This window comes from Myotis yumanensis, unplaced genomic scaffold (assembly GCF_028538775.1).
Source record: "Myotis yumanensis isolate MYYU_CA2020_CCGP unplaced genomic scaffold, mMyoYum1.0.hap1 SCAF_3, whole genome shotgun sequence".
NCBI classification, from domain to species: Eukaryota; Metazoa; Chordata; class Mammalia; order Chiroptera; family Vespertilionidae; genus Myotis; species Myotis yumanensis.
In genome coordinates, this window is record NW_027223754.1 from 24500443 (window position 1) to 24526410 (window position 25968).

The 25968-nt window shown below is 40.0% G+C and overlaps 1 protein-coding gene across 1 annotated transcript in view; it reads left to right on the forward strand.

The window, feature by feature from the left end:
* Positions 1 to 24799, forward strand: part of IDO2 (indoleamine 2,3-dioxygenase 2) — a 46566-nt gene extending 21767 nt beyond the window's left edge. Inside the window, exons 4-10 of the mRNA XM_070407395.1 lie at positions 2447 to 2565; positions 5102 to 5116; positions 6469 to 6568; positions 8762 to 8879; positions 14108 to 14159; positions 20723 to 20871; positions 22088 to 24799. Of these exons, the coding sequence (XP_070263496.1) occupies positions 2447 to 2565; positions 5102 to 5116; positions 6469 to 6568; positions 8762 to 8879; positions 14108 to 14159; positions 20723 to 20871; positions 22088 to 22443 (909 nt within the window). The 3' untranslated portion in view covers positions 22444 to 24799. The remainder of the gene's footprint in view (positions 1 to 2446; positions 2566 to 5101; positions 5117 to 6468; positions 6569 to 8761; positions 8880 to 14107; positions 14160 to 20722; positions 20872 to 22087) is intronic.
* The last annotated feature ends 1169 nt before the right edge of the window (positions 24800 to 25968 follow it).

Sequence of the window (25968 nt, forward strand, 5' to 3'; positions counted from 1 at the left end):
ATATAAATGCATCTTTTCCAGAAATCAGGGAGCTGCTCATGTTCCAGCGTTCCATGGTCAAGGGAATAGCCTATACCTGTTTTGTTTGTCTGGTTAATTCTACCTCTTATCTTTCAAGTAGGTGCCTGAGACTCCCTATGAGCATATAAAAAGGAAAGTGACAAAGCAAAGTATAAAGCTGCTTTAGATTTTTTTAAAATATATATTTTTTATTGATTTCAGAGAGGAAGGGAGAGGGAGAGAGAGATAGAAACATCAATGATGAGAGAGAATCATTGATAGGCTGCCTCCTCCACACCCCTTGCTGGGGATTGAGCCTGCAAGCCTGGCATTTGCCCTTGACCAAGCATTTTCCCTTGACCGGAAACAAACCTGGGACCCTTCAGTCTGCAGGCAAATCCTCTATCCACTGAGCCAAACCTGCTAAGGTTGCTCCAGATTTTTTAAGTGTCAGTATAACTTCCCATAAGCAGTAGCCTGAGGTGACCTCTGAAAATGGTTTGCTGTTCACTTGACCCAGAAAATCCCACAAAGTCATGCCAATCAAGAGATTCAAATCTTCATGTTCACTTTAAGCACACTTGTGAAACTGCCCAGGCCATCAAGGGTATGCATATCCAAAAGCCACCAAGTATCTGTCACTTTACAGAAGCAACATGTACCATTCCATCCTTACAATGGTGGAGTTGGCAGATGTGCTCAGGCCAGACAGTGGGGCTAATCGCAGGGTCTGTGGCTAAATGCTGAATTTGAGGGTGTAGATGTAGATTCTCTGGTCATTGAGAAAATCTAGGTGAACAGAGCTCCCAAGATGCAGCACAGAACCCACAGAGCTCCTGGGTGAGGAACCCCCATCAAAGCTCTCCCTGCCACATGGGAAGGATTCTTACTGAAAAAGGGAAGACTGTTCCTAAACCAGAAGAGGAGGCTGCACAGAATAAAAGTACATCCCAGAAGAAATGGAAGAGACAAAACTTATGGCCCAGGAATAATTTAGCATAAAATAAATGTTAATAAAAGTCAAATAAATATTAGTACATATAGCTTTTAAAAAAGTATGTGTCTATTGTTAGAAAGTTTGATATCTAGGCCCACAATAGAACATCCCAATTAGGTTTCCCTCCCTTGCCTGTTCTCCAAACCATAATATTACATCAGAGAAGGGGTAGAGAAGGGTGACAGGTGATGGAGTCTCCAGCTTTGAGGAGGGTCCATGTCTTTTCAGGCCCCATGAGCCCCCTACTCTCCAGCCTCAAATCCTATCTTACTTTTTTTTGTATCTTCTCTGACTTTTCAGCTAAGTAGACACCTCTCTTCTGCACTGTCCTCCTCATCTCCTACCTCCTGAGGGAAGCTGACCTACGTTTGCATTTTAAAAGTCTTTAAAGCTCTTTGTTGCTTTTACCTAAGAAACAGTTCTATCCCAAGTCTATTTATAAATATTATAGGGAAAAACAAAGGCAGAAGTAAGGCTTCTAAGTAGATATTTCTATTTTAAAGGTAAATAAAAATGGAAGTGGGAGCAAGGAACCCAAAGGATGTTCTTTTGGATCTAGACTAGCCTTGTCCACAGATAGATCTGAGTTGCTTTCCTGGATTTGGGGGGCAGAGTGTTCCTCAGGTAATTCAGGGGTCGAATGGGAACTGTTTTGAGGTCACTTATTTGAAGTTGTTATTGGGTTTGACTTATGAAGTGACTAATGGAATCAGTGACCACACATAAACACACATATACATATATGTGTGCACACATACAAATATATAAAAGCCTAAGTGACCGGAAGACTGAACAACTGGTCGCTATGATGTGCACTGACCACTAGGGGACAGACGCTCAATGCACAGGATCGGGCTCCCTCCTATCTGGATCGGGCCTGTGGGGATCAGGCCAAAACCAGCTATCTGACACCACCCGAGAGGTCCTGAATTGCAAGAGGGTGCAGGCCAGGCCAAGGGACCCCACCAGTGCACAAATCCATCCACTGGGCCTCTAGTACATATATATGCTTTTAGTTTTATACACACAAATGTACATATATCTACATATCTATACATATAAATAGATAGCTAGATAAATTGATAGATTCATATAGATTTTATGCTACTGCTCATTTCTTCAGCTCCAATTTATGCTTAAACACTTGGTAAAGCCCTTTTATGCATAATTAATATTCAGATATTATTTTATAATATATGTATATGTGTGCATGCCAATTTTATACTTTTCCACATACATTTCAGATTGTGCTCATAAACAATATATTCACTAAATTGTTAATAGAAAAAACTTGAGAGTGAGGTGTGCATGTAGAGATAACTCAGATAACCCCAGTTTATCCCCAAGTCGTTTCTCTATCACAAGATTGCTGAAATAAAAGAGCCATAATTACCTCTCCTGCTGCACTCTTTCTAGGATGTGCTCATTGTCAGGATTTATATCTGATAGGTTCTGCCAAGAAACCTTGCCCTTCCCTTTGTGGAAGTCTCCAGGGACTTGGGGCTCCCTCCCATCCTGGTCCATGCAGATTTGGTGTTGACAAATTGGACTACAAGGAATTCTGAAAGGTAAGAAAGGAGAGAGTGCTTTGGATTTGAACAGATGGACACAGAGTAATGGACAGTCTTGTGACCTGCTAGAAAGCTCCTGGCTCGTTCATCTATTTTGTAATTAAAGATGTTCATATTTATTGTCAGCCATAAGGTTGCAAAAAAGGGATGAACTTGAATACATGTTCAAAAATCAGAGGTCCCAGAAATTTCCTCTCAACCCACATTGACTGCATTGGTGCAGACCACTTTCATTTGTTTGCTGCCATATCTAATTTGCAGTTCTCAACCCAACCTTAAAGCTCCTGCATATTCAGATTTCAATCATTCTCTAATATGTCCTCCATTCAAGACAATTTAGGACCAGGAATGCAGTAAGTGTTCTTTATATAGTGATTACAAATGAATGATTATGTATGAATTGAGAGTAGGTACTCTAAGTATGTCAGATTAAAAATTTGATTGCCCAGCCAGTGTGGCTCAGAGGTTGAGCACTGACCTATGAACCAAGAGGTCATGGTTTGATTCCTGGTCAGGGTATATGCCTGGGTTGAGGGCTCAATCAGCAGGAGGCAGCCGATCAATGATTCTCTCTCATGATCTAACTCTAAAAACATATTTAAAAAACATATTTATTTGATTAATAATGCTGTCTATCCCCACCAACTAGCATCATTCTTTCAACAGTTTAGGTTGAGGATATTGGCATTTATCTAAAGAAAAGTAGAAGGAGTTTTTAAAAACAAGAAATTCCACTAAATAGAATGGGGTGGAAGTGGTGAAGTATTTTTTAATAATATTTATTGTTGAAATTATTACATATGCTCCCTTTGTTCCCCATTGACCCCTTCTAGTCTGCTCCTGGCCCCCACTCTAGGCCTTCACCGCACTATTGTCTGTGTCCATGGTTATTTATATAAGTGTCCCTTTGAATTTATTTTTACAGCCAAATTTATTTCAGGCCATAGATGCAAGAAACAGCACTTTTGTGACTTATGAAAATGGCTAAAGGGACATTTAAGTTAGATGTGAGGAAGACTTCCTTAGTATAAAGGTATGGGTAAATACAGGATTGCCAGACATGATGGGAATCTGTTTTAAAGAATTAAGTGCTTATGAGCCCTTAATTAGCTCAGTTGATTAGAGCATCATCTTAATATGCCCAGATTGCAGGTTTGATCTTTGAATCAATGAATGCATAAATCAGTGTAACAAAAAATCAATATCTCTACATCCCTCTCTCTCTAAAAATCAATTAAAAATATTTTAAATGATTAAATAAAGAACATCTATATATATAAAAGGCTAAGTGACCAACTGTCCATCTGTCTGACTGATTGACCAACCAGCCACTGGCACTGGCAACTTAAAACATAAACATTGACTTGCACATGTGCGATACATATAAAGCTCTCGCTGGCGCCAATCGCACGTGTGTTTTAATTTTATAATACTATATTATATATACTATTTTGACATGTAATGTTTTGCAGTAATGTAATTACAGCATGAATCTTTCTTCTAATTAATTTTCTTACAGTGTGCACGGATCTGTGCCCTGGGACACTAGTAGCTTAATAAAAAAACAACAACATAACTTTTAAGACTAATTTATATGGGCCATCTCATCTGTGTAAGGACTTCTGAGCCCTGGAATTTTTTTACAATTGTTAATTACAGTCTTTGACAAATTCTGCTTTAATAACAAAAATTGGTGACCAATATTCCCATGGGAAGGTGATGAATCTGGCTTAGAATTTGAACAGAAAGAAAAAAAAATAGATGTGAAGAAATTATTATGTTCAAGACATTGAATATTTAATAATAAACCAAATCTCTGATTCAAAGAGAAAAAGAGGAGTAGGGAAAGTTAAAGGGAAAAAAAATGGCTAGGCCAGGATGTTAAAGTCAAGAAAACAACAACAAAAAGCTAATTTCTCAGTGGGCAAGAATGCAGGGTTAGTTTAATCCCAGAGAGGCAGAGACAATCCCGGGTTCAGTGGTGATTCTTCTTGGCAATTATTTTTTTGGTGTCTCTTAATATGCCTCACACAACACAAAGTACAATAAAGAGATGAAAGCAAAGTACAGCCCAAAGTGGTTAAATAACAAATCAAAACAGTATATGAGAAATGTCAGAGTGACACAAACAGTAAACCCTTCAGAATTTCAAAGACATTACATCATTGCAGACTTATAAAAATCAGGGAAAAACTTGGCGAGAGGTTGGAACTTGATCTAAAGTAGATATTAAAAGGTGAGTTGGAATAGCATATCTATAACAAAAATTGGGTTTGTGATAATTGCAAAAATATAAAGGGAGCAAAATGATTTATCACACTACTACAAGTTAAATGTTCTGGGGCTGATACAAGAGTTGAGATTTGGCTCGCTTTTTGTTGTCTAGTCATAGCCTGTGTAAGTGTGTGTGCATTTGCACATCAGTGTGTATGCCTGTATACATGTGACCCTAGAAGGATGTCTGTTTACAAACTGATTTATTCTTTTATTTTATTTTGTTGTTTGTGATTGTCAATAACTGAAATTTTACGAGGCCCCTGGACATCAGGTAAGTTCTCAGAAATCTTTCAATCACTTGAGAATTTATGCTAACTTTAAAAGATTACAGCAAAACAAGAAAGAAGCATATCAAATTGTATGTATAGTATATAAGCTATATATAAATGCATGCAAAAATAAGGCTAAAAGGAAAGGGGCCAGAATTTATCAGTGGTTGCCTCTTATATGGGATTAGGGGATTAATTTTTTTTTTAACTGGATTTTCCAATCTGTATATAATAAAACAAGTAAAGTGCAATGCAAGGAAAAACTTTACCAATTCTTTAATGATCTGGAAAAGATCTCTCATTTCACCATAACTTTTATGACGGGTAAATTATAGGCAGTAACTGCCACAGCTACAGAAGAATTCCTTTGAAATATTATGTCACCTGGACTGCAACTCTTGAGGCAGGTCTGGCCCAGACATCCTTAGGCTATTCTTTCTCCAGAGAGCAGAATCGGCCTCTAACTTGAATGTCATTGCCTCTCCCATCACCAAGCCTCAGTTCAATAAAGGGGTTTGGTATAAAAGCTGTAGCTCAGGAAATTGAGGAATGGAGGGGTGGAGACACCGTTTCTTACACTAATGTAACTGCTGGAACAATGGTATTCTTGACTGTTTTATTTTGTGTTTGTTTTCCTTTCTTCTCGTGCTTAAACTATTAGAAGCACGAGTGGTTTATGAAGTAAAGTTTCTAAGTTTTGTAGATTGGCTCTATATCTGGGATATTGGAATCCATATAGTCACAGGTCATTTAAAAGTGATTCTTCTGTACAGTCCTCTAGCTCTCACCCTATCATACAAAGCAACACAACAATGATTGAGTAGAAAGATCACTAGCGTGAGTTATGGAACTATTCCCCACCTGGTCCTGTGACTAACCGGCAATGTGACCTTGAGCAAGGTATTTGCTTCTTTGGGTCATATCTATAAAAACAACAATAACAACAAAAACAAGGAGCAAGGCATTAGCTGTTGCCTGTGGTCACTGTAGCTCTAAGACTCTGTGCTCCTGACAGGAATGGTGTGATGGGCCATAGATTGGTCCTGGGAAGAATCAGAATGACCTGCCCACTCAGGCTTCAGCTGTTCCATTGGGAGGATGGTCTGGGACCATCAGGGCCATGCTGGACTCTGAGAGTCCTCAGAGAAGATGAACTTGGGCTTGAGTAGATCTGTTCTCTTCCCTTCCTGAATGTTGCTGAAGGGAGATGCTCATCCCTGGGGCTTCCCTATAGAGAGAAGTGTTCACCAATTCTGCTCTGCGCTTACAGTTGTCTAACTCTGAGGGGACCTGTGGGCTGTACACACTCATGCTGTCCAAGCCTCTCTAACCATGTGGTCATCTCCTTCCCAAGGAACTTGGACACCATTTTCTCTTTTCCTGGGGGAGAAAGCCTGCGTGGTTTTGTACTGGTGACTGTTTTGGTAGAGAAAGCAGCAGTGCCTGGGATTAAGGTATTTTCCACCCTCAGCATGTTTTGTTTTGATTTGTTTTGTCTTTCCCAATAAGAAATCAGTCTGAGCTTCACTTTGGTGAATTAATCAATATAGATGAGCATAGGCCTTGACCTGCTGTTTTATATCTGAGGAAAGAGGTCATGTTCTAGCCCCTATAGATACTCACTTCTCCCAAATCCTACAAAACATGGAATTGACCATTTGTCCATTTAACAACAAGCATTGTTCTAGACCAGTGCTTCTCAACCTTGGCTGCACATTAGAATCACCTGGGAATCTTTTTAAAATCCTGGTTTCTGGGCCTCATCTTCCAGAAATTCTGTTTCTTTGTTATGGGGTGGGGCCACAACATTAGTAGCAGAGAAACAGAATTTCTGGAGGATGAGGCCCAGAAATCAGGATTTTAAAAAGATTCCCAGGTGATTCTAATGTGCAGCCAAGGTTGAGAACCACTGTTCTAGACCAGTGATTCCCAAAGTGGGCGCTACCACCCCCCGGTGGGCGCTGCAGCGATCCAGGGGGGCGGTGATGGCCACAGGTGCATTTGGGGGCAATGAGTAACTGCTATTAAAATTTTAAAAAAATTAATTTCCGGGGGCTGAGTAATATTTTTTCTGGAAAGGGGGCGGTAGGCCAAATAAGTTTGGGAACCACTGTTCTAGACAATGAAATATATGGGAGAACAAGACTGACATGGTTCTGACCCCCAGAGAAGCTCCTGATATAGTGGAGAAAGATGGGTTGATGTATAGAGTAATAAGAAAATAATGCAGTGTTTTATAAAAAGACATCTAAAACTTAATTCAGACCTAAAGAGTCAGGCAAAATTTCCCAGGGGAAATGACAACTAAAGTTAAAACCTCAGTGATATATATAGGAATTAAGGAGAGAGAGAGAGAGAGAGAGAGAGAGAGAGAGAGAGAGACATAAAGGCAAATAGAGAGACATAAGGCAAATAGACACACAGACATATTTCTGGCAGAGAGAACAGCTGTGCAAAGGCTCAGGAAAAGAACCATCACTGAGATTACCTAGCCTTCAGAGTTCAGGTAGCTTACAGAAAAGTCAAGTTTTGTAAGACGAATGACTGGAGTTCAGCTGGAGTGACTCAGTGTTGAGCATAGACCCATGAAGCAGGAGGCCACTGGTGTGATTCACGTTAGGGCCACATGTCTTGGTTGTGGGCTGGATCCCCATTAGGGAGCCTATAAGAAGCAGCTGATCAATGTTTCTATTCCTCTCCCTTCCCCCTGTCTCTAAAATCAATAAAAAGATAATAAATAATAATAAAAAGACAGTCTGGCCAGCATGGCTCAGTGGTTGAGTGTTGACCTATGAACCCGGCGGTCACAGTTCGATTCCTGGTCAGGGCACATGCCAGGGTTGCAGGCTCGATCCCCAGTGGTGGGCATGCAGGAGGCAGCCAATCAATGATTCTCTCTCATCATTGATGTTTCTATCTCTCTCTTCCTCTCCCTTCCTCTCTAAAATATAAATATAAAGACAGTGGAGCAGTAGGTGATCAGCTATTATCTTCATGCATTGCCTGAAGATAGTTAGGTTTATGTCTTTCCTTACCACCTTCCCTGGTGAGCATATTTTAAGTCTATACTGTGTCACCAATCCTGGCATAAGTATTATAACATTCTCAAAAGTGAAACTATATAGTTACTTCACTTCTCATCAGTGTGTTTAGTCCATTGAAAGATACAAAATGAAATATTGGTCTTTCAAATATAGCTCAGATAAGGTAGAGACTGCTAGGAAGGCTTCACGACCGAGGACCTCTGGAGCTGGGGGCTCTATGGGCTCTATAGAATCTGCCTGATTTTACGAAAACAGAGCTCAGGGGTGAGGGTCTCCTAATTCAAGATACAGACGTAGACATTGTTATAATGTGTGATAAATACAAAAAAAAAAAAAAAAAAAAAGGAAGGAGAAAAAGGATAGCATTATAGCAAGTAGCAATCAGTGGAAAGATCTAGAAAAATGTGTCCAAGGGAGATGCCCAGAAAGGTTATCCTCTCAGGCAGACCTCACAGCAAATTGAATTTAGGGGAGCACGGGAAAACAGTCCAGCAGTCAGAAGGGTGCCCTTCCTGATTTCCATAGCTCTGATGCTCAGCTCACTCCACCTCAATGGGCCATAAGTGAATGCTAACGGACTGAGTGAATGAACCTTCTCCCCAGGCACTTGTTCAAGCAGTGAATGCCATGCTGCAGCCCAGCCAGGACTCCCTGCTGGAAGCCCTGCAGCGCCTGAGACTCTCCATTCAGGACATCACCAGAACCTTAGGACAAATGCACGGTATGGGGCTGTTGTGGGTTGAGGGTTCTGCTTGGGGCAGGGCTGGGCAACATCCACGAGATGGCGCTAGTGTATTAGCTTTGTTGTATGGTAACTGCTGTTTTAAATATTGGAGAATGATCTCAGTTTGCATAGATCTTCTGTGGTTTTGTCTTTTTTTAGTATTCTCTTGTGGTTAGGGTAGTTTGCTCTCTTTGGTGGCTGCATATTTCTTCGCATGTTAAGATCTTGCATGAAGTTTGGGAGGAGGGGGTGAGGCAAACAACAACAACAAAGGTTGTACACATTCCATCCAGCAATGTCAGGATACTGCAGTGTTGTCCTTATGCTCTCTTACACCCGTTTTATCCTTTTTCTCAAGGGGAACCTGGGATGACTGACCTGCTTTAGGCTCCTTTTCTGCGGTTAGTGCAGAGATGAGGTTTCATAGGTGGAGCCAATTCAGTGGCTCACCAGTCCTGTGGTTAGTTACATTTCACTCAGGAGACTACATTCAGTTTCCAATGTCAAGACAGCTCTTCAACTTCCTCTATCAGGAGAACCTTGAAAGTGTATAGTGTGTGTGTGTGTGTGTTTTGTTCTTTAAGTAAAATTGGTATATAACATTATATATTTCAGGTGTATAACATCACAATTTCACATCTGTATATACTACAAAGTGATCTGCACCAAAAGTCTAGTTAATATACTAGTACATCACTATGTAACCGATTCCCTTCACCCAGTTCTCCCAAGCTCCAACCTCTGTTAACCACCAGTCTGTTGTCTGTATCTATGGGTTTGTTTGGTTTTGTTTGTACATTTGTTTTGTTTTGTTTAGATACCAATATGTATGAAATCATATGGTATTTGTCTTTCTTCATCTGACTTATTCACTTAGCATGATACCCTCATGATGTTGCAAATGGCAAGATTTTACTCATATATATATATGAATATATATGTATATATATACCGAGTGGCCAGATTATTATGACCACCTGATGTTTGTAGGCAAATTAGCTATAATTTCGCGCTGAAGTTGCTAGAGGGCCAGACCATTATAAATAGGGAAGCAGGTTGTTTACCACGACAGCAGAAGTGATTTTTTTTCTGAAGATATGGGTAAACAACGCCATTTAACAGCCTTTGAATGTGGGCCATATATGAACGTGAGTGGCAAGATTATTATGACCACCTGACGTTTGTACGCAAATTAGCCATACACTGCATTGTATGGGATATGGAACCCAAAGGCCTGTTCGAACACCTTTGCTGTCTGCAGTTACCAAGATAAAACATCTCCAATTCGCACAGGAACACAAGGATTGGACAGTCGAGCATTGGAAAAAAGTCATGTGGTCCAATGACTCATGTTTCCAGTTGCATCATGCAGATGGCAGAGTGAAAATTTGGCAGAAACAGCATGAAAGCATGCACCCCACATGTATGAGTATAGCCCTTCAAGCTGGTGGGGGCAGTGTTATGGTTTGGGGCATGTTTTCCTGGCATGATTTGGGCCCTTTAATTCGTGTGGAACAATGTCTGAATAGCACAACATACCTCAGTATCATTGCTGATCAGGTTCATCCTATCATGTTGATGGCGTATCCCAATGGAGATGGCTTCTTCCAACAAGACAATGCGCCATGCCACGGTGCTCGTATTGTGCAGGAGTGGTTTCAAGAACATGAGAGAGACTTCACCTTGCTTAGGTGGCCCCCACAATCACCATGTCTCAATCCAATTGAGCATTTGTGGGACGAAGTTAAAAGAGCCATCAGGCAGCTGGTTCCACAACCATCAAATCTCACAGAACTGGACAGTGCTATTCATCAGGCATGGTGTCAGATTCCTCGCATCACTTTTCAACATCTCGTGGAGTCAATGCCAAGAAGAATCACTGCGGTATTGAAGACAAAAGGTGGCCCAACGAAGTACTGATGGGGTGGTCATAATAATTTGGCTGCTCAGTGAATAAATCTATATCCCATGTTCAAAGGCTGTTAAATAGTGTTGTTTACCCATATCTTCAGAAAAAAATCACTTTTACTGTCGTGGTAAACAACCTGCTTCCCTATTTATAATGGTCTGGCCCTCTAGCAACTTCAGCGTGAAATTATAGCTAATTTGCCTACAAACGTCAGGTGGTCATAATATACTGGCCACTCAGTGTATATCACATCTCTTTATCAATTCATTCATCAGTGGACAGTTAGGTTGTTTCCATATCTTGGCTATTATAAGTAATGCTATAGCCAAGTAATGTTGTATGGTAACTGTTGTTTTAAATATTGGAGAATGATCTCAGTTTGCATAGATCTTCTGTGGCTTTGTCTTTTTTTAGTATTCTCTTGTGGTTAGGGTAGTTTGCTCTCTTTGGTGGCTGCATATTTCTTCGAATGTTAAGATCTTGCATGAAGTTTGGGAGGAGGGGGTGAGGCAAACAACAACAACAAAGGTTGTACACATTCCATCCAGCAATGTCAGGATACTGCAGTGTTGTCCTTATGCTCTCTTACACCCGTTTTATCCTTTTTCTCAAGGGGAACCTGGGATGACTGACCTGCTTTAGGCTCCTTTTCTGCGGTTAGTGCAGAGATGAGGTTTCATAGGTGGAGCCAATTCAGTGGCTCACCAGTCCTGTGGTTAGTTACATTTCACTCAGGAGACTACATTCAGTTTCCAATGTCAAGACAGCTCTTCAACTTCCTCTATCAGGAAGCATTATAGCATTCCTGATAGAGGTGATTCTTCCTTTCTGCCTTCGCCTTTCCACTTCCCATATTCTCTTTCTGCCTTCGCCTTTCCACTTCCCATATGCACATAGCAGTGCATATATCTTTTCAAATCAATAATTTTATTTTTTTATTTTAATACCCAGACGTGGAGTAGCTGGATCACATGGCAGTTCTATTCTTAAATGTTTGAGGACTCTCCACACTGTTTCTACAGTGGCTGCACCAATTTACATTCCTTCCAACAGTGTATCAGAGTTCCCTTTTCTACACATCCTTTCTAACAACTTGTTTCTTATATTTTTGATAATGAAATGTGCCAACAGTTGTGAGGTGATATCTCATCATGTTTTAATTCACAATCTCTAATAAGTAGTGATATTGAACATCTTTTCCTGTGCTTGTTGGATGGTCAGTAAGATCTGCATCCCTTTAATACCTTCCAAGAGCCCTATCTGGCACTCTCACAGCTGCTCCTCATTCCCCCACCCACCCAGTTTCTCAGTCCTGAAGCTCACCTTAGTAATCTGGTTGTGGTGAGAAAGAAGTGGGTCTCTGGATGCATTCCTTGCAGCTGGGGAAGCTGGGTACTCACTCACACGCTCTTACTTTTCCTTGTGGGACAAGTCACAGGCCAATGAGGTCTCTTTTGGTCCTGAGCTATGTCTCCTTGTGGGACGGGTGATGTAGGTAAAGTGAAATGCTCTTCTTACTCCCTTTAGTGCATCCAATATCCTCAAATTATTATTATTTTTTTTACTGTAGTGGCGTGCTGGGGCTTTGCTGGACTCCTGGATTTCCACAAACACTCTCTGGTCCATGGGTGACTGTGTAAATCAGCATTCATTGGCAAAAGACAGTAGAAACTCTTATTCCACTACTATGATAATGTAGCCACTCCTGCATTTCCTTGACTGTTGCTAATTTATAGAATAAAATTGATATTTGAATATTAACCTTAAATATAGCACCTTGGTAAACACTCTTATTCATTGTAATAATTATGTGAAGATTATTTGGGTTTTCTATAGAGAAGTCATTTGAGAATAATATTCGCTTTATCTTCATTTACAATACTTATAGCTTGTATTTCTGTTTAATTTTTATTTCTCATTCTTCTTGCTAGGCCTCCCAATACAGTATTAAATGGAAAGGCTGATCCTTGTTTTGTTTCACATTTTAAAATACTTGTTTTTTATATTTTAACATTAAGTATACTGTATACTGGAGACTTTTTATGGATTCCTTTTATCAATTCAAGAATGAGTACTACTATTCCTAATTAGCTAAATCATTTTGCTTTATTTTTTACCATGAATGGATTTTTTCACACATATTGAAATGTTTTACATAAAAATCATTTCACATCTATTGAAATGATCGTTTGACTTTTCCTCATTAAATATGGTAAGTTGGGTGAAAAATTAGTGCCAGTCATTACTGATTTAGAAAAATGTGTACCTAATATTTAGCATTTGGAAGAGGGAGGCAAAGCGCACCAAATGTATAAGACCCAGAAATATCACCCAGGAAAAAAGTCCAGAAGAGGATTGTCACAGAAGAACGAGAGACTGTAACACCATCAGGAGCACTGGGAAACCCTGAGGCTGAAGGAAGACATTAGTTACCTGAGTCATGGGGCTTCAGAAAAAAACAAGAGATGGAAGACCAGAGAGTAGGTGTGATGGTAGCAAAAGAAAAACTGATGGTGTAGAGATGCCATTATTTAGGTACCATAAAAAGAGATGTGTGTTTTTTCCCTCTCAGAAACAATGAGAGAGATAGACAGGGATATGCATAAGAGAGCATGCTTAGTCACAGAGGGGCCCCATTAGATGAAGAAAGAGAACAATCCTCAAAAGTTGATTATAAGAAATCTGTTACAAATGTGGAAACTTGCTTCCTTATATATAGTTTTATTATCTAGTGAAATCAGTTATCCACAAGCATTGGCTTAGATTCAAAATAGCTGCACGGCTTACTGAATGCAGCTAAATGTGGAGCTGAATGAATCTGTATTTGACCTGGTGTGGCAATCCCCAGCCGGACAGGGGACGCTCCACTCCTCTGGCCTTTGTGGGCAGTACAGACCTCCACTTGAGCAGAGATGGCTTTAGTTTCCCTCTCTTGTGAGAGCCCTGAGAGAGGTGATTCTTCCTTTCTGCCTTCGCCTTTCCACTTCCCATATTCTCTCAAACATCATGTCTGTTCAGATTATTAATTTTTAAAAAGACGGCCTTGATCTTTCTTTTTGTTGTTGTTAAGTAGAGAAAGGGGAAGTACCACAAATAGAAAAGGGCAGCATTTGGAATAGTTTAAAAGTTCTGCAAGCGCCAATGAGAACAATTACAGAGGAGAACATTCCATCCACCTCTTGCTTGTAGCTTTCATTCCAGGTTTCCATGCAGATCAGATAGAGAAGCAGCCCCAGGAGCTCAGCAGGGCCCATGCACATGTAACCAATTGCTTTTTTCGCCTGTAGTAAAGTTCACATTTTGATTGCTCCTCCAGATAATGTAGATCCAGACATATTTTATGCAGTCATCCGGATCTTTCTCTCTGGGTAAGTATAGTTCAGCTGTTTTCCTGCAGGAGGTCTCTGTAGCATTTTCCAAATTTATGGGGGTGGAAACTGACATAAGCTTCCTAGAATAAGAAACACACCAAATAACCATTGTTAGTTAGCTAGGTAGTCACCTAGATCCACTCTTGGATAAAAGAAGAGGGGTACCATCTGCATGGCAAATGACATTAAAGGTTGAATATTTAAGTTTAGAGTAACTGTCCTTAGGCTCCCATATTAGATTCATTTGTATTCACTTTCTTAGAACTCCACCTTGATGACAGAAAGGAAAAAAAAAGCCCAATATGCCACACACAAAGCTCAATCATTTATATTTATTCCCTCCCCTTGTTATTAAAACAGATGGAGATATAGACAGTAACTTGAAAGCTTTCTTATAACATTCCTAGGATGGCTACACCAAGCCATTTTCTCATATTTCTGTGTACTTTTTTTTGTCACATGACCTATAATCGCTCCAAAAATAGATCTCTACTCTTAGATGCAGTTCTTTTTTTTAAATACACTAGTCATACATTGCCATGTTTTAATGAGATTATTTTCCTATTCACTTTCAGAAGTTGAGTTTGTTTGGGTGTGTGTGTTTTTAATGGTGGAAAGTGAAAGGTGGCAGTAGTGATGGATGTGGTAAAAAATGTGAAGTCAATATCATCTAGTGTGCCATATGTATAAGTAGGAGATGCCTGAAGGGCTTTTGACAGAATCTGAAGCTGTACTTGGATATAACAAGAAACATGCCAAATACCCAAATCAATAAATTTATTGATTTAGTGGTATAATGCATTGGTGCAAGAACAGAGTGACAACATGTACTAAGTATTTTCTATAGATTGGGTAGGTCTGGAATGTGAGAAAGTGACCGCCCTCTCTAAGGGAGGGCTGTCTGGGTGGGGATTTCTCATTTATTCTCACTGTAGAGAATAAAAGCAGAATGATTTCCACAGAATAACTTGAGAGTAATAAACACCTGGTTTATGTGGGAAAAAGGGAGAAATAGGGAGTGACAGACACGGAATTGGGAGTATTTCTCAGAATTAGACTTTCACTCCTGAAATGCTCTCCAAAGAGAATATCATCTAGAATTCTTCTCACTCTCTGTATGTTTTTCATGTAGTCAGGGTCAAGAAAAGATCTGATTGTAGAAAAAAGACTCTAGCAACAAATATTAAGCAAAACATGTAGCTATGCTTTGGTAGGATTAGACAAAAGAAAAAAGGGTAATTTAAAAATGTTTTTAAATAGACAGGAATTTAGGAAGCACCTATTTCTGAAAAATCTATTTGTGCTTTACTTGGTTCTCTAAGTTTGAATCTATTTTCCTTTTAAATAACAAACTACCACAAATTTAGCAACTTGAAAGTACACGCATTAATTATCTCACATTTTTATAAGCCAGGAGTCAGGGTGAGTTCAACTTGGTTCTCTGCTTAGGGTCTCAAAAGGCCAAGTCACGTTATCTGCTGGGCTGAGTTCTTATCTTGAGAACCTGGGGAAGAATTCACTCACGTTTTAGGTAGAATCTAATTCTTTGTGGTTTTGAAACTGAGATCTTTGTTCCCTTGCTGACTGTCAGAGAGGATCTGCTCTCAGCTTCCAGAGGCCTCCTGCATTCTTTGTCACATGGTCTCCTCTGTCTCAGCAATGACACTTCCTGTCCTAGTACTTCAAATCTCTCTGACTTCTCCTTTTTGTCACTAGCCAGAGAAAACTCTCTGCTCTTAAGAAATTATTGATTGGATTCAGCTCACCTAGATAATCTAGAATGACTCCCTATATCAGTGATGGCGAACCTTTTGAGCTCGGCGTGTCAGCATTTTGAAAAACCCTAACTTAACTCTGGTGCCGTGTCACATATAGAAATTTTTTGATATTTGCAAGCAGAGTAAAACAAAGATTTATATTTTTGATATTTATTTTTTATATTTAAATGCCATTTAACAAAGAAAAATCAACCAAAAAAAATGAGTTCGCGTGTCACCTCTGACACGTGTGTCATAGGTTCGCCATCACTGCCCTATATTAAGATCAACTGATTAGTAACCTTAATTGAATCTGCAAAGTCCCTTTGCAATATAATATATCATATCTATAGGCTTGAAATCTCATAATATTAACAGTTCTGGGAATCTTGGGGCAATATATTTTTGAATTCTACCTATCATGATTCAATAGACACCACAAGGTGACTTTGTTTTCATTAAAATAATTTCTGGGTCAATGATGCATTTTATCAGTGTCTCCCCTCTGTTTCTGATCCTCAAAAAAATTTTCCCATATAGCTAAACTAAGTGACCAGTCCCAAATCCTAAGTACATTGATAAGTGCAGATGACCAAGAACATCTGGATTGTTGATAATTCCCAATAGGGTTGTCCTGAAAAATCTAATTCTGCTCCTGTGTTCTTGATTTGTCCCATGTTTGATTTATTACTTTTGTTGGCTTTTTAAAGCATTTTTATTTAGGAGAGTTGAAAGATTTCATCTGCAGATGAAACATTTTATCCTTATTTCCCACTCATATTAAATTTCTCAGGAGGTTAATAGCCCCCGTGGAAAACTAATGTCATCTCATTTTCTTTTCCTTTTAAATGTCTGCTTCTATTGGGTTTCCTAGAAATATGCTACAAGAAGACTAAAAATAATCTCGCCTACAGAGATTTGAAGGAAAAAAATAATTCCTTTCCTTCACAAACAGCAGTTTGGGCCTGAGAATGCATGGGAGCAATCCTTGGGTTCTTCACAGGAACTCAATTTCCCTTCCTCAGACTACTGTCACCATAGACAGAATATGTGGGTTTTAAAATTAGATGCCTTTCTCTTACTTTTTTGACTTTCACACTGGTATTTTCTCTTCTGGTATTTATGTGGCTCCAACGTATCTTCTTCAGGTTAGGGCACAAAAAGGGGATTGGTGTCTTCAGCATTCGATCGAGCATTTGATGGCTCTTTTAGGTTGGCCAGGTATAGTATTTTTAAGAAATATACTTGGGTCCACATATTTTAGATATAACACATAATTATAAAATGCTATATGTTTTATTCACTGACTCATCTTCCAGGCACAGTTCTCGGTGTTAGCAATGAAGCAATAAAACAAAACAGCAACTTCATTTTTGTGGAGCTTACATACATTTTAATGATGGGAGGCAGATGGAGAAATAAATATAATAACATCAAGTATCATACAAGATACATTACAACAATAAGCAAAATGAGAAAATGTGAAGTAAGATACAGGGCATCATGGATTGTGGTGGCCAAAGTTTTTTATTTATTTATTGCGATCTAGGAGCACCACACCTCTAAGTGATATTTAAGCAGATTCCCGAAAGAAGTAAGGAGTCAGCCACCTAGATACTCGTTGCAAGCAAAAGGAAAAGAAATGACAATGACCCTGAAGTGAGAGCATGTTTGTCATGGAGGAGTAGCAGCAAGGAAGCCAGCAGTGCTTGAATGAAGTAAATATTGGGGAGAATGAGAAAGATGCATGTGCTGGTGGAAGACCAGGTCCTGCAGGGGCCTGTAGGCTTCTTTCCTGAGTGAGATGGGCAACACTGGCAAGTCTGGGAGGAATGGCATGATCTGTCTTAAGTTTCGAATCATCACTCTATCTTCTAAGTGGAAAATGGATGATTTCAACTCAAGAATGGGAGGCAGGAAAGTATGTAAGGAGCTTTTACTACAATTCAGGGTGGTAGCTTTAACTAGGGTGGTAACAGGAGAGGCATTGAGAATGGCCAGGTCTGGATGCAGATTGAAGGTAACGTTGACAGGATCTGCTATTGGAGTGCACGTGCAATGGAAGAGAAAGGGATCAATCAAAGAAGATTCCATGGTTTGGTCCAGCTCTGCTGAAAAGATGTAACTGCCAGCTTTTCTGTTGGGGAAGACGGTAGCCAGGACAAGTTTGGCAAAAGGGTGGGGAATCAGGAGATCGGTTTAGAACATGTTCATTCCTGTGGAGATGTCTAGCAGGCATTCAGGTAGTATATGAGTCTGGAATAGCGGGGAGAGGTTCAGGTGCAGGTGCAAATTTGTAGACAGTGAGAATAGGTTTTCAAATCTATGAGGCTAGAAAAGATCCCTTGGGAAGTGAGAGTAGTGAGAAGCCAAGGACTGAGCCCTGAGAGAGCCTGACACTTGGGAGTTGTCATGATGGGAAGGAACTAGTGAAGGAGACCAAAACGCCTCGGCAAGGTCATCGACGGGAATACGAAGGAAACCTGAACAGGCTGGTCCTTGTATTTGGTCCACTAACTACAGAGTGTCAGTCATCTTCCCTATGTCTTCCACAGAGAATATGTTGTTTATAAATTTTATCCGACCAGTGTTCTGAACTCTGACGAGTCGTGAGACCTCTCTGAAACCCATTCCTTTCTTCCAGCAGCTTTAGGAAGTAGATACAAATTAGGAGCAGGAACACTCAGAGGGTTGGTACAAAGTTACAGAATAATGAAAGGGAGAACAAGGATCCTACCTCATTCTGAATAACATTCTAAAATGGCTTAAAATGTATTGAATGTTTCATAATGTATTACAGGCATTGGGCAAGTGTTATTTTAATTAGTTCTCACAAAAACCCAAAAAGGTGGATACTTGTGGTCTGTGGAGGAGGAAGCCGGGGCTCAGAGAGGATTGAACTAAGCCAAGGCTCACAGTTAATAAACATCACAGCTGAGATTAAATTCTATATCTGCCTAAAACAGAGCCCTCTTTCCTAACAGGCTCAGCATGTTGCAATCATACACTCAGACGCCTTCCTTTGCTTTTCCCGCTTGTCTCCCCGACTGCTTTCTGTGCTCCATTCCTTTCAAGCGTGAGAGTGCCCCACCTGCAAAGGCCACTCTGATTGATATTCCTCCAGTGAAAACCACAGGACAGCCAACCAAAAACAATCCCCAAAGAAAACAATCCAGCCTCTTGTAGCATTTCCTGCCTCAGAGAAATATGCAAAAAAGGTCATGAACAGCAAGCTGCGTGGCCTGTCTTCGGCTTTCGTGTATATGAGATGTGTTTGCCTTCTCTCAAGCACAATGACTCTTAGAATTACGGGAAGAAGGCGAGACATCACGTAAGCCTGTTATTTGAACTGTTAACAACTGGGAGGGTAGTTTGTTCCCGGTAATAAGAGAAAAAGATTCTGTTTCTTAGAAAAAGGAGAAATCCACATGTGCAGGTTCTGAGAACATGAAAATAGAAAATTACAAGTTTGGGATTTAAGTTCTGGTTCTCCTGTTCCCCAGCAATGTGGCCCTGGAAAATGAACTGCTTAGAGTCTTTATTTCTTTATCTGCAAAATGGGCTTAAAAATACTTGCCTTGATCTACTCATAAGAGGTCAAATGAAAAGGTGAATGTGAAGGTGCTTTATAAACTGTAAAGCATTGTGAGTGCAAATATATGTGTTGTTGGTGCTATTGTTTTTGTCTCATTATGGAGCTACCCACTTACACTCTGTGACTATTTAAGACTTTGTAAAAAAGCAGACAGAAATGAGTATAATAGTTGGAGGTAGAAAGAGGGGGGTCCAGAGACAAAAATATAAATGGAATTAGGGAGACTGAAGGGAAGACAGGAGAGAAGAAAAGAGAGGAGAGGGGGGAGAAAAACCCACTTTATCTGAGCATGACTGAGAGCCTCTCTTCCAGTCCTTCCATGTGTCCTTAAACTTCGCTTCTGGCACTCTGCAGGTTTATTATGTTCTTTTAGTCATACGCTTAGTATACATACAGTCATCAACAGAGCATTTGATAAAGGCATTTCCATAAAGTCAGGTAGCAGGTAGAACTGATAGTTTAATGTGACAACTGTTATAACTGTTTCAGGGAAGGGCAAAGATATGTGTGATGTGTGTGCATGTATTTATATGTGTGAGTGTGTGTGTGTGTGTGTGTGTGTGAGTCTGTGTGTGTGTGTGTGTGTGTGTGTGTGTGTGTGTGTGTGTTTTCAAATCTTTACTAGTGGAATTATCAAGTCATCAAAGCTGTTTTATCAGATGAAGTGAAGATTGTTCTGGAGCCCCTCGTTTGTTCTTGTTGATAAGCACTGATGTCATCTTTATGACTGGATGAGAGATTCTTCTCTATTCTTTATTTAAAAAATAATTTTATTGATTTCAGAGAGGAAGGGAAAGGGAGAGAGAGATAGAAACATCAATGATGAGAGAGAATCATTGATTGGCTGCCTCCTGCACACCCACACTAGACATCAAGCATGCAACCTGGGCATGTGCTCTGACTGGGAATCCAACTGTGATCTGGTTCATAGGTCGATGCTCAACCACTGAGCCACACCAGTCGGGAATTCTCTATTCTTTGAAAAACTCCTTTAAATGAGGGAGGAAAAGGGCTGCATTCTATGTCCTGTTACGAAATTGGGGTCAAGATAATGCTTAAGTACACATCCTACAAAGATATCCAGTCTTTTGCCCTAAAATTGCCATTCAAATCATATTTGCTTTATTGCTCACTCTCTGGTTCTATATCAGAAAAATACATTCTTAACTCCAAGCACCTACTTCTTTCTGACTTTTACTCTTGCTTAGATGGAAAGATAACCCAGCAATGCCTGTGGGATTGATATATGAAGGAGTCTCCACAGAGCCCCTGAAATACTCCGGAGGGAGTGCTGCTCAGAGCACAGTGCTTCATGCCTTTGATGAGTTCTTGGGCATTCGCCATAGCAAGGAAAGTGGTAAGCCAGGCATTTTTCTTTTCTTTCTTTTCTTTCTTAACAGGGAGAAGAACAGAGGTGTTTTTACAAATTGATAAAACCAAGTGTAACTTAAAATGTCACGAAGTCTATACTTTTCCAAATTAACTGGGAAACTCTGTGCCTGCCACATGTTATTGTGTCAAGTCAATTAATATCAGGTCTCAGCAGGAAATTGAGTTTCATTTCCAATTCTTAAAACATTGCTATATTTCCAGCTGTTCACTGCAGTTTTGTTTGGATCTTTAGGCAATGGCTTCCTTACTCTAAAATGAAGGAGAGTTCTGGAGTTTGGAGGGTCTGGCATTTTGTTGCTAAGTCTAGGTCTTGCCCATGATGGCTCTAAGCTCCTCCATGAAAGCCCTTCCCCATGAAAACGGTGCAACTTCAAGCCAATTCTATTTAGATCAGAAGAGGGAAGAGCCAACCATTGTAGAAATTTGAAATTGCTCATTTCCTTACCTGTCAGTCTTGAGCCAAATGTTTAATAGCTGCCAAAACCACTTCATAGTACAGAGATTTCAAGTTGAATTAGAAAAACAAAGCTAGAATTTGGTGTCAGAGGGTCCAGTCTCATCTGCAGAAGTCAGTTCTCTATAACTATAACTATGCATGGATTTTGACTTGGTGATGATAGTAGGTGTCGTACCATGTATAATATTAAACACAGAATGGGTTTCCTATAAATTATCTATCTGTCTACATTTCTTATAAATATCAATTGATTAGATTTTAAACAATTTGACTTCAAGAGGTTGTTATTAAAACAGTTGCTCATTCTTTATCTTTTTGATCTTATAAACCCTATTACTTTTACTTTCTTTTTCCTTAGCACCCCCTCCAAAACAAAACATTTAAGAAATAAAATTCAGCAGATTATCTAGCTACTTAGTTTAAGAGTTTATGCTCACATGCCCATATTTGGTATATGATAAAAATGTATACACTGGCTGATAGAAGTGGTTCCAACTCAGTTATCTGAGCTGTGCTTACTTCATTTCCCCTTCCCCATCACCTATCAATAGTCAGGAGTGTGCATTTGTGTGTTTGAAGTCCACTACCAAAGAAGCCCGCAAAGTAGATGGGACAGTTAGGATGATTAACAACACTTTTTGCTGCATTGATGTCTGGAAAAGCAGCCCGGCTTGCTTACCTTTCCATGTGGAGCTTTGACATTGGTCTGGATTATTTCTTTCAGGTGACTTTCTGCTCAACATGAGGGACTACATGCCACCTTCTCATAAAGCCTTCATAGAAGCCATCCAGTCAGCTCCTTCACTGAGGGACCATGTCCTATCCTCTGGGAATGGCCCACTCCTGGCAGCCTATAACCAGTGTGTGCAGGCCCTGGCAGAGCTGCGCAGCTATCACATAACCATGGTGACCAAATACCTTATCACATCTGCAGCCAAAGCAAAGGGCAGGAAGCTAAGCCATCTTCCAGGACCACCTCAGGCCTTAGAAGACAGGGGCACAGGAGGAACTTCAGTTCTGATCTTTCTAAAGAGTGTCAGGAATAAGACCTTGGAGGCAATCCTCCCCCAAAGTGGTTAAGAAAGGCCTCTCTTGGTGATGCCAGACCAGCAAATGCCCTACTGGAGGGCAGATGGGCCTGGAGAATGAAGGTCAGGGTCTGTCTTGAATAACCCAAAATCGACCTGAGCCCTGTTCATGTTCCTGTTCTATAGAACTTCATCTTCTTCTTTGTTGAAACCTGTTAGCCTTCACAGAGGAGAATTTTCATGCCCATAAATTTTCTTTTTTCCACATGATCACTGGTTGATAGCAAATAGCTTTGGACGCTCCCTCATTCAGAAACCCATAAAGGAGCAAGGGTATCCCTATTCTATTTGCAAAGTGATGGAAAATCAATCAAAATTTCAGAAACTAAATAGAATTGCCTGTGGACAGACCACACAGTATATTTCTTGGAAAAAAATTAAATATTCATGCATTCCTTCATTCACTTAACAATGTAGTAAGTTCCATTCCAGCCCTCGCCTCCCTTCATGTGTTGATTTGGTGGAGATGTAGAGGAGAGAGGAGGCTGACAGCGAAACTTGGAAATCACCAGTATGAAAATGAATAATGACATGGGAACGGATGAGACTCTTCCACATGGTTCATCAACATGCAAATTCTATTTTAGTTTCCTTCTTTATTTTTAGTAGAATGATTATTTCTCCTTACACTGAAAGTTTAAAATAATTTTAAAATAACTAACCCTTTCAAAGTAAATGAGCAAAGTGGGAATAAAGAGTAAATTCACATGTTTACAAGGTCTCATTCTACTTGACAATACAAAGCTAGAAAATGTTCATCTTGTCTATTTAGGATAAACTCCACTAATTTAGACTTGCTCCCCATTATGCACACACACATAGCTGGCATAGTATGTAAAGTACACAGCTCTGATCTGGCATTGGGGCATCTGTGAGAAGTACCTGACCAGGAGGTGGGGGGTTCTGTCCAAATTAGTGTCTGCTAAGCAGTGCCCTTCTCCATGTAGGCACTGGTCAAATGTCACTCACAGCATGTCTTATACTAAGAGACCTTTCAGATTCTTGGCCCTCAAGGTCCGATCATGCTACTTAGAGAAAACATTTGACTACTTCCCATATCCCTAGGAGTATTGAGAGACTAGAAGGTTAGCTCAAAGTGTCTGCCCAGTACTCATTCTCTAGTGTCATGGTGGTCTGTGGGGAGGAACAGAGGACTTCTGGACTTTTGTTAACTCTCAGGGTCCTTGGTAAGAAACCATGAGCCAGCATCTTCCACTTGGGGTACCAGGAGGGCTCCTAATGACCCATACCCTTCAAGGGCTTGGTCTGGCAAAAAAAAGGAGGTAGAGCATGATAGGAGCCAGACCTTCTAGTCTGAATGGGCCAAGGGAAAACCCTGGGTCTTACAGCATCATTTCTGCCTACTGCTTAGGTCAGGATCTCAGTTCAAAGACCTAGGCTCTCATAACTCAAAAAGCCTTTCTCTCCATATGTTCTTAGTCTTGTGTTTGAAAAGTCTGTTATGAAGCTTAGAAAATGAGCATGGATATGCTTATTTCTCTTTGGTTTGATTTTCCAACTGCTCTACCTTGGCATCAATAAACCCAGGCTGCCTTCACTGCCTGGGCTGGGTATATGCTATGGTCCAAGGAGGTAGACCAACTAGACTAGGTGGGGGAATACGAGAGAAACACATTGGTTAATGATTCAAGACATGGTCCTTTTCTATATCATCCTCAGGTGAAAAGACCATGACCTTTAAAATAAGACCTGTGTTTGATTTCTGATGTCTCCATTTTTAACAACAATGTGGCTTTTGATCAATTTCAGAAAATCATGAATCCTCAGCTTCCTATTTATTATGAAATCAAGATGATCAGATTGGTCTCAGGGTGTATATAAGTAACAGAAGGGATAGTTCTTGGAAAGGAGAAAAAAGGCAATAAAAGTTTATTTGGTTGTGAGTTGCGGCCCAGGGCTTCAGGAGAGCACACTGTATTCCTCAAGCTTCTTGGACTCACAGAGTCTGCAGAGCAATAAAACAACCATTTAATATTTATCATTGGGGTTTCTGGAAAGTAGAACATGACAAAAGTGTGGGCTTAAAGAGCTGAAAAACCTGGGTTTGTGTTCCAGCTTTGTCACATTGTACAATGACAAATTGATTCATCTTTCAGAGCCACGGTTTACGCTCTTGTTAAAGAAGGGACATCATAATTACTGTGTGGAGCAATAGAATAACAAGTTTGGTGATATAAATGATACTTTTATGTTTTAAAAATCTCAGCATTAAGGATGAATTCTACTTTGTTTGAAGCCATCACTTTCATATTAAAAAATAATAAAACATCAGTAGAAGCACAGACACCTTGCTCTTCGTACAGTTGTTTGTATACAGAATTCAAACAATAAAATCAAAACCTCATTTTTCTCAACCTGTGAACAAAAAGTCTCCTTGGTAAATTATTTTTCTTTCTAAGCACACCAATAAATATTTATATCAAAACCACAAGCATAGCTATTTTCATGTAATCAGATCCAACGGAAGAAGAATTCATTTACATAAATCTTTGTAGATAAGAAACATGTGATTTGCTGTGCATATTCCAATCCAACCTGCCTTTTCTTCAGAGTTTGAGAAGTGATACCATGAAGAGCTAGTCTGCCAACTGTGTGTCACAGGTGTATTCATGAGATTGGTGACAGGACCTTAGCATCACAGCAGCTGGTCACAGGGTCACAGAACTCCCAAAGCATGAAGTAGGGGTGGTGTCCCCACCTCCACACACTTAACACCAGTCCCTGTGCTCAGGACAGGCCTTGTGGAGAACATAGGCATGAAGCAGGGCAAGAGCATGTCTACACTCATGGCAAGTTTCTTAGGGACATGCAGGGACAATCTATGTACTGACTGCTCACCTGAGGAACTGAGAGTTCTCAAGCTGGCTATTTCACTAAAATTATACACCTTGCCCTGCACTGCAAAACAAAACCCCACCAGTTCACAGCGCCAACACCACTGAAAACTTGTCCCTGATCAAGAAAACATCTTGTTCTATTACAAATATGATGATGGATGAATAGATAGATGCTTGATAGACGACAGATGTAGACTGATGACAGAGAGAGAGAGAGAGAGAGAGAGAGAGAGAAAGGGGGGGGGGGAGAGTACCTTAAAACAAGAAAACAAAGCAAGAAACAACCTGGAATTTTCTTAAAATAATGTGAGCACATGTGGACTTAAGGTTTTAAATCTAGATCTGTACCAAATGGGGTCCTGATCTGTCCCTCAAAGGACAGGACTGCAAAGAATCATCTCAGTTTGTATACTTCCAACAGATGCAAGCCCCACTCAGAGAGACCACAGAGCCTAATTCAGAGCAGATTTCCTATAAATGTTGAATCAATGGAAAACCAGATAGAATAAATGGGGTGGAAAAAGACATTTACAAAGTTTTGTCTTTCAAAATTTTCAGGTATGTATAGTTTGTTGTTATTACACAATGATGATACAAATGCAAACAATAGTATCTTATTTCCCAATGAACTAACTTAAAACATGTTTTTATTGATTTTT